This window comes from Dermacentor andersoni, chromosome 5 (assembly GCF_023375885.2).
Source record: "Dermacentor andersoni chromosome 5, qqDerAnde1_hic_scaffold, whole genome shotgun sequence".
NCBI lineage: Eukaryota > Metazoa > Arthropoda > Arachnida > Ixodida > Ixodidae > Dermacentor > Dermacentor andersoni.
This window is the reverse complement of record NC_092818.1, coordinates 150225606-150239295: the sequence shown is the minus strand read 5'-3', so window position 1 is coordinate 150239295 and position 13690 is coordinate 150225606. Positions and strand designations below refer to the sequence as shown.

Sequence of the window (13690 nt, the reverse complement as noted above, 5' to 3'; positions counted from 1 at the left end):
CTTGTGAGCGTCAGGGTGCACAGACAAGATATTTTGTGTATGTACTCTTTCTGAAAACGTCGAAAGACAGCGCACCATGGCTTCTTTTTACCAACACATCCAAAAAAAGAAACGCAGTTTCTTGTCTGTCTCCATCTCAACCGCAAACTAAATGGAATCTGCTTGATTTTTTAGATGCGTCGTGAAAGCTTCCAAAGCACAGCGCTTGGTTACGCAAAAAGAATCGTTAACGCAGCGTAGAAGAATTCTTGGTGATGGGCTGAAAGAAGAGAGCGCGCGACTTTCCATGCATTTCATCGTCACATTCGCAGCGCTCACCGAGACAGTCACCCATTGGTGTGCCGTGGACTTGCTTGTAGATGGCCTTATCGAAACAGAAGTAGCTGTTGCCCTGGCAAAAAATCGGGAAACTCTTCAAATCGGGGACATCAAATGGCGACCTTTCCCGTAGAGCCGGATCGGCGTCGAGAGCAACAGAACACGCTTCCACGGCGCTTCCACGGCCATCTAAGTGGGAATGGAAGTTAACAGAGACGACGTCAAATAAAACCATCAGCTCGTCGTCGTAGAAGACGAGATCCCGAACTTTTTCAACGAAATCGGAGTTTGCGGAGATGCGTTATACCTTTTCCGACGAGAGGGGACGAAATTCCATGCAGAAAGCCGGAAATCTTCTACAGGGGAGTACGGGTGAAGTGCACTATGAGTCGCAAAGGATCATCCGGTTTATAAATCTTCGGTTAGCCATAAAGCCCTGGGGGCGCACCATTATGGCACAGAAACGAGCAGCAGAGGGACTTGTGCTCAGGAGAAACAAACTGGAGTACCTTCGCAAGGAGTCTCTGTAGTCCTTGTCTTTTAATAAGTTTTACTTGGTCAGTATACGTCTTTCTTTGTCGTGTCTCATCCCGACCAGGCGTCCGTCACTCCATCACTCATTCCATCCATCTATCCATCGACAACAGTAAACTTTCTCAATAAACATGGCGTCAACAATATCGTGTGGTGCTACATTGCTAGATTGCTATTCGCATTACCGTCGATAGACATTGTGAGATAAGTTCTGCCGTAATCTTTTTCTTTCGTTTTTTTTTGGTTCGGCGCGCATATCTTAGCTATGTGTGTAACAAACTTTTTCGAAAGCCCTTCACTGTGATGGCAGCGCAATCACAGACAACAAACATGGTGGATGCGCGCATATAGTTTGTTCTTAATACATGAAAGTGCATATTTATTTTACAATACTGCCGCTCTCAGCCGAGAGCCTAGCAGACGGGCATGAACATTTTTTTTAGTGATATGATATAAGGAGATGTTGGCGCGCAATTTAAGGCGCCGGCTACTCCTTATCTCTTGGGTGGTTCCGTCATACATCATTCAGGGTTCACGGTTACATATCAAATAATCATTTCACACAAGCACCAGGACTTATAAAGCAACGTTTCCACAGGAAGACTATGGCAAATGTCTCCACACCTATGTAGTCGAAAGTCTCAAAAGTAGAGACGATACTGTCGCCTAATAACACATTTTCTAGTCAGCGGGTCAGCGGGTACATACAATATACATGGCAAATCTCTCCACACTTATGTAGTCGAAAGTCTCAAAAGTACAAACGATACTGTCGCCTAATAACACATTGTCTAGTCAGCGGGTGGTATATACATCGTGTAAATATATTAGCACAAACAGTCACAACAAAGCAGTCAACATAACATAATTCCCAAACAGATGGATATATAGAGTCACATTGAAATGAACAGAACAATGAAAGCACTAATAACGTCCAGCGATGCCGCTGTCTTCAAAAAAAGTCTTTAGTGCTTTTAAAGCGCTCTTCTGCAAGGCCGTTGTTGGCCAAGGGCCCAAAAGTTTCCTTAAACTGAAAGGTCTGCGGTCTAATTTACTTAGCGCTGATTTAAGTCGGCATTTTGGTGTGTCGTGATGTGGGCAATCTAGAAGGAGGTGATATATATCTTCATCTACAAATCCACAATCACAATCGGGGGTTTCCGCTCGGGCAATTCTTTGTAAGAAATGCTTTGTGTAGGCAGTGCCTAGCCTTAATCGATGAATAAGCTTTTCCATAGTTCTATCTAATGACAATGAAAATTTGAATTCAATAAAGGGATTGTAACCGCAATATGATATAAGTCAGAGCTCTTAGAATTCTGGTCAAACCAAGTGTTTCTAGACATGTTGAAAGACGTTGTCCTTATAATGCAGCGTAATTCATTGTTTGATATTGGGAGCGGAGCCGTATCATCTTTCAGGTGCGCTTGTCGTGCTGCTTCATCGGCTGCTGTGTTGCCAGGAATGTTGCAATGTCCTGGTATCCACTGGAATGCTATTGCATGTTTCGCTTCGCTTGCCTTTGTGAGGTTTTTAAGTGTTTCATATATTATACTGTCGCTGAATGTTTTCCCCTTTGTGCTGCAGAGTGATGTTAGAGCCGCCTGTGAATCGCTGAAAATTACCCATTTTTGCGCTTCTGTTACTGACAATATAAATTTTACCGCACATAGGATTGCGAACAGTTCAGCCGTTGCGGACGAAGTCGCACGAGATAACTTAAATGATTCTTGTTTGTTGAGGTGCGGTATAATGAACGATGAAGTCGAAGAGGTTGCTGTACTGGAGCCGTCTGTATAGACGTGTGTGTATCCTGAATACCGCATATATATCTGGTATAGTGCTAGTTGTTGAGCAGCTTGAATGAACATGTCTCTTTTGCTGAATATCCCTTCTACTGACAATTCGATTTTTGGGACTGTAAGCAGCCATGGAGGATATTCGATGTCTGAGTTCCAAAATTCATTTCCGGGCAATATGTGAAGATTTTTTTGAATTTCTATATGAACATAACTTCTATCTCGTTTCATTATGTCTGGAGCCAATGGGTGGTTTTTATGCTGGGTTTGAAGACGGAAATAATGCCGGCATGTTTCTGTAGTTCGCATAACTGGAAATGGTGATTGGCGAGCCTCAGCTATTACAAGAGAACTCGAAGTCGCTCGCGGTACTCCTAGACATAGGCGTAGTCCTCTAGCTGAAAGTCTTTGAAGTCTCTCTTCTGACGTGTGGGAAAGTCCGTGTAAGATGGGCGCGGAATATGCAATTTTTTGTCGTATTAATGCATTGTAAACAGTCAGCATGGACGATACTGATCCGCCCCATGATGTGCCTGCAAGTCTGCGAAGTACAGTCACTATGGCATTGACCTCGTTTTCGAGTTTTTTTAAGTGGGGTGCCCAGGATAGCTGCCTATCAAGTATTATGCCAAGAAATCGATGCTGTGTGACAATCATTAGAGGGTGTCCTTCCAGATTAAGAGTGAAATTTTTTAACTGCCTCCGAGTGAAGGGCAATACAGCAGTCTTTGCGTGTGATAGTACCGTTCCTCTTTCTCTCAAAAACTGGTTGATGATATTTATGCCGTCTTGCAATGCCATCTGGAGTAGTTGAGCTTTAGAGCCAGATGTCCAAATACACACATCATCTGCATACAGTGAAAACTTTAACTGTGATGGCAGTCTTCGCGTTAAATCAGCCATGACGCAGTTAAAAAGGAAGGGGCTGAGTACGCTTCCCTGCGGTACTCCCTGTTTGACAATATGTTCAGCACTCTTTCCTTCACCCGTCTGAACAAATATTTTGCGACCTGATAAAAATTCAGAAATCTATCGCAAGGACCTGCCAGACAGACCAAGTTCCAACATGCTTAGCAGAACATGAACGTGACTAACGGTGTCAAATGCCCTCTTGATGTTTAGGAATACTGCTATAGTCATGTTTCCACGTGCACGCTGGTGCTCCACACAGGTTACTATATCTAATATTGCATCCATTGTGCATCTATGTTTTCTAAAACCTACTGAGTAGTTGGACAATACCTTCGTTTCATTACACCACCATTGAAGTCGCGCGTCAATCATTTTCTCCATTACTTTGCACAAACAACTTGTCAAACTAACGGCGCGGAAGGATTCAAGGCACAAGGGCGTCTTACCAGGTTTTAAAATTGGTATGATTCGAGCGACTTTCCAAGAGTCAGGTACAGTTTCCTCTATCCATAAGTTATTATAGATGTCTAAGAGCGCATTTGTACCTGTTGGTCCGAGGTTTCTTAGCGTAATGCCGTCCGGCCCAGCAGCGGACTTTTGGCGACATGATGCAATTGCACATTGGAGCTCGCTTAATGTGAAAGTGTGATCTAATTGAGGATGTTGGGCCCAGTAGCAAGCAGTAATCTTTCGCTTAGCCAACTCTACTGAAATATCAAATTCTGCACATTGTGATGAAAAAGCAGATCTGGAAATAAGCTCACAAAATTCACCTGCAACTATTATTTCGCACGTGTCCCGGGCTACAGCGAGAGCACGAAATGGGAAGCTTTGTGTTACAGGTCCGCTTAAAGAACGAATTACTAGAAAAATTCGTGGGACAGCCGTGTGAGGAGACAGCGTGCCGCAGAAATCGCACCAGCGCCGTTTGCCTAAGCTTTCCATTCGTCTGCGCATTACACTGTGTATTTTCTGAGCGTTTCTGTATGCTTCTAAACTTCCGCTCCATCGGTAATCTTTTTCGGATCGGCATCGGATGGCTCTTAGGTGTTCATATTCTCCGTCAACTGCAGTATAATCTTTTGGTATTGGGACCTTCTTTGTGCATATGTTCATATTATCCTGCAAAAATTCTGTAAATTTTTCGACTGTTACATGTTGGTTAATTTGATCCGTTAGGCGGTACCGAAAAGCTTGCCAGTTGGTTAGTCTGCTGTAACGCCTGATATCATAGTGCATGCTAGGGTGGTTAACAAGAATGGCAAAATGATCACTTCCGCGCGTTTCCATATCTGTTGTCCATCCCACACCAGTCACTAGATCATGTGAACACAGGGTAACATCTATGCAGCTTGAGTAATTATATCCACGAAGGAATGTTGGCGACCCATCGTTTAAAACAGTCAAGTTGCATTTATCTATGGCGCACTCAATAACATTACCCCGTGCATCACAATGATCACTGCCCCAGATGATGTTGTGTGCGTTGAAGTCGCCACATATAAATACATTAGAATGAGCTATTTTGAAGATATCCACTAGCGCTTCTACTGAAATCCGGTTTGAATGTTGTAGATATAGATTAATCACTGTTATACAGAGCTTGCCAAAGGATACTTTACATGCGATGAATTCCGGGAAGTCTGAATCACTGGACTGAATTTGATAATATGGTAGGTCCTTTCTGACGCACAGGAGCACTCTGCTAACAGCACCTTGACGAGAACTCTTATATATCACATAATTCAAGAGGCGAAAGTCGTCAGTGATTCCCGCCTCTTGAATGCAAAGTATTGGGAAGTTGTATTGCACAAGCAGTTTACGAAAGTCAGCGCACTTTCTTCGAAGACTGTTGGCATTCCACTGAAATATGGAGACATTTTTGTAGCGGTTATTCATGTAGTGCCTGCCGCAGTTTCGGCCCTGATTGTTGACACAACAGTGCTTCTAGGGGCAACAAGTCTTTTACTTCTGGTAGGTTGTTTGCTTCCGGCAAAGCAGAAAGCAGATAGGATTGCCTTAAGAGCTGCGAAAAGCATTGGCAAAATCAGTTGTGTCACCGATGCTGTGGTATGTTCGCTATTAGCTGGTGTTACTTCTGCAGTAGATGCGTAAGGTCGCTGAGAGAAATGTGTGCGAGTACAGGAGTTTTCTTGTGTATTACTTTCTGCCTGTTGTCCTCTGGTTTTCCATAGCACTGATGCATAAGACTGGGCGCTTGACTGTGATCCTCTTGATTGGTCTCTTGATTGCACTGTTGGTTGTTCTCTAGAAGAGGAATACCTTGTTGGTGCCCTTGGCTGTGGTGGTTCCGGTGCCCGCTGAGGTGAGTGATCTGGCACTGGATGAACAATCTCGAGGTTTAGTGCGGGTTCATTGCGTCGCGGTTGTCTTCCATGAATTAGTTCATGTCCACGCATTTGTGCCGCTGCTTTTTTCTGTGGGCAGCCTGAGAAGGAGGCGGCATGGTTCCCCGCACAGTTTGCACATTTAGGTTGAAGAAGTGACCTGCACTCCTTGTGGCCATGGTCTTCTGAGCAGATTTTGCATCTATGTGTGCTACGGCAGGTTTTCACCATGTGCCCGAATCTCTGGCAATTACAGCAGCGAAGTGCGGGTCCTAGGTATTCCTCGACAGGGTGACTGGTGAAACCCAAGTAAATTCTTCCAGGAATAGGGCGGTCGTCTCTGAAAGTCAGGATTACCGTGTGAAGTGGATATGACTTCACTGCTCCATCTTCTTGGCGGGAATACCTTATCTGTCTGCGTGCCGATATAACTCCTGCGTCTTTCAAGAAGTCTAGGAGTTGATCGTCTGTGTACTGCAAAGGCACATGTTTTACTTTCCCAACGTTTCGCGTGTATGACTCTGGGATGAATGGCTTGACTTCCAGGCCACCTACACTTGAGAGCATCAAAAGGCGTTTCGCCGATGCTAAGGAAGCAACGCTGACACTGAAACTTCCATCTCTGGTCGTCCTGAAAGACTGTACTTTTTCTTTGGCAGCAAAAACTATTTCGGCAGACACTCGGTTTGGATTTACTTGCCAAAAAGTAGTACCTTCACTTGTTGGGCGAAAGACAACCGGAATGCCTTCGGCTCGCTTTTTCTTATACGTGACCACAGTAAATGGTGCATCTTCACCCATCTCTTCTTCATCACTTAGCTCATAAGTCGATGTTCTATCATCGTACTTGCCGTCTTCTAGGCGAAGTTTCTTGGTCTCGGCTTCACCATCAGCCATCATTCCTGAATTCCCTGAAGTTGATTCTGAGTTGGGGAGAACCAAACGTGCCGGCTTTATGAAGCTTTGTGACGCTTGTAAGGCTCCAGGCTTTTCATTACGGCCCGTAGCGTCATTCATATGGCTTGTTACGTTTGGACGAGCATAAGGCTCGTGACGATGTTCTCGGCTTCCGACCACCGTAGCGGCTGGGTAATAGTCAGGTCTTCAAAAAAGAAATGTCGTACCTGTAAGGCGCCTGGCTCGTTGAATATTCACCCGATGTCTTGTTAATCAATCGTCGTCAAAGGTAACCGTAACTATCCAAAAAACCAGAAAACTCAGAGCACCACACAAAAACAGCGACCCAACAGATACACGTGCGAGCTACATAAAGAATGAAAAAGCAACGATACTTAACAAAATACAAAAGATAAAGTAGATAAGGTTACAACAGAACACTAAACAACGCAAAATAATATGAACAACAACCGGGCCACATCATAGACAAAGCAAAAAACGTTAAATATTTGGGAACAAACAATTGTATGCTATTTTCCTTTCTAAGTATTGTCAGTTTAACATAAAGAGAATAGGTAACAAATATGAGAAGTCGTTAATAATATCTTGTGATGAGCACCAGCTGTGAAACGAACAGGGATAAACAGTTTGTCGCTGTTAATAACGACTTAAGTTCATTCCATTCTCTGATTACCCAAGGAAAGCATGAGTACCTGAATGCGTCATTAGAAAAGGAATACTCGGTTAGCGTATGCTAGTGTTGATGCCGTGTTATTCTAGATTGCGAATATGAAATCTACTGGGTGATATCAATTTTATACTGACGGTGCAGAATTTGAAACAGGAATTTCAGTCGACCTTGTTTTAATCTCGCCGATAAGGTGTTGAGGCCTGAGGAAGCTAAGAGACCTGAAGGTAGCCAGTAGAACGATATTTGCTATGAATGAACGTTGCGGCTTTTCTTCGTACGGCTTCAAGTTTAGCTATGTTAGTTGCTGTGTAAGGAAACGAAATTGTGTTAGCGTATTCTAAATAGGTCTCACAAATGTTTTGTAGGCCAGAAGCTTAATGTTCGTTGGAGCGATCTTTAGGCGTCTTTTTAGATAAAATGGCTTTCGCAGTGCAGTAGTTGCAATGTTAGTTATGCATGTTTCCCAATTGAGGTTTGATGTCAGTGTTATCCCTAAATATTTCTGTTGCTTAACCATCGAAAGATGCGTGCCATTAACGATATAGGTGAAATGAGAGGCTTGCTTTTTTCTTGTTCCTGTCATTGGCACTGATTTATTGGCGTTAATAGACATTTGCCACGGGGAGCACCACTCGGCTAGCGTGTTAAGGGAATCAGAATGATCGAGATGGTCGTTATGGCTGGTAATTTCTTTATATATCACTCAAACATCCGCGAAGAGTTTGATTTTGCATGCTATATTATTGCTTATATCGTTAATAAAGATCAGAAATAACAGCGGCCCGAGTACCGAGTCTGGTAGTACTCCAGATGTGGAAGGAACAACATCAGATGGCATATGATCGAACATAACAAATTGTGAGTGGTGTGTTAGAAAAGTTGTTATCCAAACAAGAAATTCTCCCTTCCCGATGGTTTGCTCCACTTTTGCAATTAGCTTAGTGTGACTCGCGCAATCAGAAGCTTTAGATAAGTCAAGTAAGATCATGTCAATGAGAACGATTAATAATACTAAGAGCAAGGTCATGAACTATCTGTTAGTTGAGTGATGGTTGATAAGCCAGATGGAAAACCGTGCTGGTGAGGCGATAGGATGTTTTCGCGTTCTAGAAACACTGTCATGTGTTTTAGAATGATGTGTTCTAGTATATTGCATGAAGTGCTGGAGAGAGATATGGGTCTGAAATTGGCAGCATTAGTTTTGTCTCCTTTCTTGTTTATCGGTATTATTTTAGCCCTTTTGCAGTCGTGTGATAGATTAGTAGTTGCTAGTGACTCACGAAAAATCTGTCCCAGATATCGACTACACCACTATGCATATTTTTTTAGGAATTCATTTGGAATTTCGTCAGGGCCAATGCATATAACATAATAACAGGCTTGTGGGTCCGTACACCCGGATATAGATAGCGTTTGAGCTAAATCTATTCAATTAGGAATCTTTTCTACATATAAAACCATGTTGCAAGAAATACGGCTGCTAACTTTTTCAGATTTTAGTTCGACTCTGAAAAAAAGATTACAATGAAGGCGCCAAATAAAACAACGGACGAAGGAAGGAGACACGAGGCAACCACGTAGGTGCACTAACAACTGAGCGTTTTATTTCTTGACAGAGGAATAAGTACCTGCTGTCAAGGATAAAAAAAACAATAAGAAACAGGGCCGTTATCGGTATCGCACAAGGAAACCACAATACAGAACAAATTCTAAGTGCCGCTCCCAAGCTACGCCAGTTCCTTTGTCGAAAGCGAAACTGAGGCTTCACTGATGAAATCATCACCACGCTTTTTGATCTCGAGTGCTTCCAATATCTCCCTTGTCAGTTGATCATCAGCTCTGTTCAAAACACAGGTTCTATCAAAATCTGGAATGCACTTGAGAGCCTTACAATGCGGCCTTATGTGACCGGAGAGCTGGTTTTCCATCTTGTACGATGCTCATGCAATCTATCATTCAGACATCTGCCCGTTTGACCTACATATGATGAGCCACACGACAAGGGAACCGAATTAACTACTTTCTTTACACATCCGACATGCTTCTGCCCATGTTTTTTTGCGCACACCTGTTTATTTTCCCGCTGACCTGCGTTCACCTTGGCACACATCAAACAAAGACGTTTCGGAGCGGAAAATGAAACCCGAACACCAGCTCGTTTGCCTACTTTCTTCAAATTGTGAGATATGCCGTGAACATATGGAATGATAGCACACCTGGTTTCAGAAGGTCCTGCTCGACCCTGGTCTACAACGTTAGGTTCCTTGAGCTGCCTGAGCATTTTTTCTGCAACAGATGTGATCACATGGTGAGAATAACTTGCCCCTTTGAGGCGGCTGACCTGACAATGAAAACTGCTTTGAAGCCGATGCACACATGACTTGTTAAGAGCATTGGTTAGACAAGATTTAATGCTGCCTCTTTTTATTACTTTTGAGTGAGCCGAATGGTAGGAGAGGATGGGTTTGCTAGCCCTTGGTTTGAAGTGCCAGCACACAAGACACGATGAGAAAGTAATCTCCAAATCTAAACATCTTAAACAGTTATCGGCCGGAAGCCCGCGAGTCAGGGTTAGAGGGTGCAAGGCTGTTTGAAACTCTGACAATACTAATGGTGACTGGGTCTCCAATACTGGACTGTCACAATCTAAGAACACTGAAAAATCATCCACAAATCTAAAGATCTGCATCACATTTGTCCCCGATAAGCACTGCTTTAACAAGTTCTCTTTTGAAGCTAAAAATATGTCGCTTAAAACAGGGGCTATACAAGAACCTATACACACACCTTCTTTCTGTAGAAAGACGTCGTCATTCCATTCCATACACGGACAGCAGTTACAAAAAGGAACCTACTGCTATGCCAGAGGCGTTCTGGAAAGCAACTGCTCCTAATTTATCGATACAGTCAGTGACGCATTCCATCAATTCATTTTGTGGTATCGAGTAATACAAGTCTTTTATGTCGACAGAGAAGGCGGATAGCATTTTGTTTTCATTCTGTGTGATATATTTTACGACGCTTTCAGAATTCTTCACGCGAAACGGGTCGTCAGTGGGTAGTCTACTCAAATTTTGCTGGAGAAACAAGGAGACCGGCTTTTGCCATGACCCATTTTGTGAGACTATGACCCGGAAGGGGCAACTAGATTTATGAGTTTTTGCCGTGAAGAATACATCAAGGCTCAACTTTTTCTCCGATTCTATTGCTGTCATCAGTTTCGTTAAATTCAGGTTCTTACACAGTTTTTTGGCGTTGCTTTTTACTTTTGCAAGAGACACTTTCTCGCACTTCTTAAAAACCCCTGAGACAGCTTCTGAAGCTTTTGATTCAAACAATCCTTTCGGCATTACAACAAAGCTACTTATCGGAACTTAAAGAAGACCGGGATTGTCCTTTCAAATAACTAACTGGTTGAGCTACAGGAATCTTTCGAACAGATGTCTTACAACGTGCGAGCAAATCCATGCCTTGCGAAGTGCACCTTTGCTGTTCTTCCGTTGTGGCTCGCCTGGAAACTTGCTTGACCATTGCAAGTAGCTCCGCAGGAACCTTCTCCGGTTGTACGGCGAACTTGGGCCAAACAGGCAGATGTCTGAATGATAGATTGCATGAGCACCCATACAAGATGGAAAATCAGCTCTCCGGTCACATAAGTGCGCATTGTAAGGCTCACAAATGCATTCCAGATTTTGATAAAACCTGTGTTTTCAACAAAGCTGATGATCAACTGACAAGGCAGATTTTGGAAGCGCTCGAGATCAAGAAGCGTGGTGATGATTGCATCAGTGAAGCATCAGTTTCCCGTTTGACAAAAGAACTGGCGTATCTTGGGAGCGGCACCTAGAAGTTGTTTTGTATTGTGGTTCCCGTGTGCGGTGCAGATAACTGCCCTTTTTCTTATTGCTTTTTTTTATCCTTCACAGCAGGTATTTATTCCTGTGTCAGGAAATAAAACGCTCAGTTGTTAGTCCGCCCACGTGGTTGTCTCTTGTCTCCTTCCTTCGTCCGTTGTTTTATTTGGCGCCTTCGTTGTAATCATACCTTACCAATTCGCCCACCAGCACGCGGTCCCTGAAAAAAAAAATTATCATCCTGGCAAATGTACAAAAACAGAAAAGTAGTTGGACAACGAAATACATCACAGCCTTGTTTCTCGCTTAGCGGCTTCTTATAACAGGCTGATACAACCACGTATTTTCTTCCTTTGAGTGCAGACGCTGGTAGTTTGGTTCGCCACGCTGGCTGTTACTGGAGGAGTCAGTACGAAGTACTTCACTTTAATGCAGCGGCTGTAAAACATTGCATAAGTTCATTTTAAATCTGAAAAGAGGAGTTCTTTACGTGAGGTTGTTGATTAATGTACTTCATACTTCTGTAGAGGATCATTTGCAAACTTATGTTTTGTAACTATTCCATCCAATTGCGTAGACCCCACTAATGGCCATGGTTTCTCAAGAATGTCCCGACAAGGCGATTCGCAACTTATTAAAGCATATTAAAAACGTATCCTTCGATGATACACAGAGTAGAACACATGATGTATGGATAATTTATTATGCGCTCGACCTTCAATCACAAAGACACACAAGTACTTTATGGCAGCGGAGCAGAATACACGTTAGATCGATGCAGTCTAAATTATCTGCAGAGGTTAACGATCTTGAGGCACATGAACCCGTAATACTATATACGCAAAAAAATAAAAAAGTTGGGCGCCAAGGCGAGCTGAAACACTGTTGCAGGCTAACACTGCAAAAAAAAACTTATCAAGGTAAAGAGGGAAGAACAGAGCTCAACACAGAGATCTGAGAAAGGAAGAACACACAGGAAAGAACGGGAGGATACGGGTTGCAACAGAATAGGCTGAGGGAAAAAGAAGGTGCCATCTAAGACATTAGCCGCGACGACGTAAGAATGACTACAAGCCGAGCCCCACCTCCTTCCTCTTGGAGCAAGAGCCGGAGATTTTCCCCTCCACTGAATTGACCCGTGAGTCCCTCCATTCTGTGGCTGTCTTCTGCGACGCTGAAGAGCTTGCTAAGGGGCAAGATAGAAGTCAAACGCAGTGTGATCCGGGGAAGCGAGTATCTGTCGCTCACGTTTCCTTTCCAGTGACCGGCGTTGTGCAAGGAGGACAGGCGCATCCGCTCTTCCCAACGCGGTTAGGAGTGAAGGAACAGTTTCTGTTCCGCTTTGCTAAGACACGTGGTGTGTAAAAGACGCAAACGCCCGAAGTCTACTCCTGCTTCCTATACGCTGGTTATTGTGTATACGTATACCTTTTCATGCATTATTCAATCAAATTCAACTAGAAATGGTTCCCGCACGTAAAACACCAGCATATTTAAAAATTTTAGCATTACATATTGAAAAAGAAAGAAAACACACGTGATCCCAAGAAATATCAGACAACAAGCATTCGTATATGTAACGTGATGTACAAAGAACAAGATGGCTATAAAAGTGAACAGCGGTTAAAACCCTCGATTTATTTAAAATTATAAGCGAGAGGGTGAAGCTATAGGGGTGCCCTTGAGAGAAATATAAACAGTAGGCGAGAAATGTTAAGGCTATTCATGATTTTACACCCAGGTTAACGTGAAAAACCTGTGATTGCCATACAACAAGCACTTGCAAATTACCTGCAACAGTCCTTTTCTATTTGATAGGAAAATACGGACGCTTCGAAAAACGCACAGTAAAGTTCGCTAATATAGAACATCTGAAATATGACACTGAATCATGTTGCTAAACCATAAATCGAACATACATTCGGACTAACACAGTCAGATGGGGGGTGCATGCATTTCATAAAATAGAAGGTATTAAAAAAAATGGGATACTAAATTCTCAGATTTGCTTCTGAGGATACAAATACTCAATTTTTACAGCACAAGTAAGCTTAATAAAACACAAGAGCAAATTGACAGTTATTAATCCTCACTGTCTCAAAGACACATTAGGTAAATTCATTCATTATCGCAAGAATCATTCTCAGAAGGGCTCAGCTTTTAGAGCGCAGCACTTCGGCGCCCGTTCTCGCCTCGTCGTCCCTTGGACTCCCTCACCGTTACCTCCATTTCCAAAACGGACTCCATTGCCAAAGCGAAGGATGAAAGAGTGAACGCGGGCCGCAGCGGGTGATGAAAACAGCGATAGTGAAGAGAGCGCGAGGAGGAAAGAGAAGG

The 13690-nt window shown here is 43.2% G+C and overlaps 1 protein-coding gene across 1 annotated transcript; it reads right to left on the bottom strand.

Annotated features, from left to right (window-relative positions):
* Positions 1 to 226: 226 nt before the first annotated feature.
* Positions 227 to 6808, bottom strand: LOC129384908 (uncharacterized). Its single transcript, XM_072288371.1, has 2 exons — positions 5990 to 6808; positions 227 to 391 (listed from the first exon to the last, which is right to left on the bottom strand). The coding sequence occupies exons 1-2, from the start codon at positions 6806 to 6808 to the stop codon at positions 227 to 229; spliced, it is 984 nt and encodes a 327-aa protein (XP_072144472.1).
* Between the last annotated feature and the right edge of the window lie 6882 nt (positions 6809 to 13690).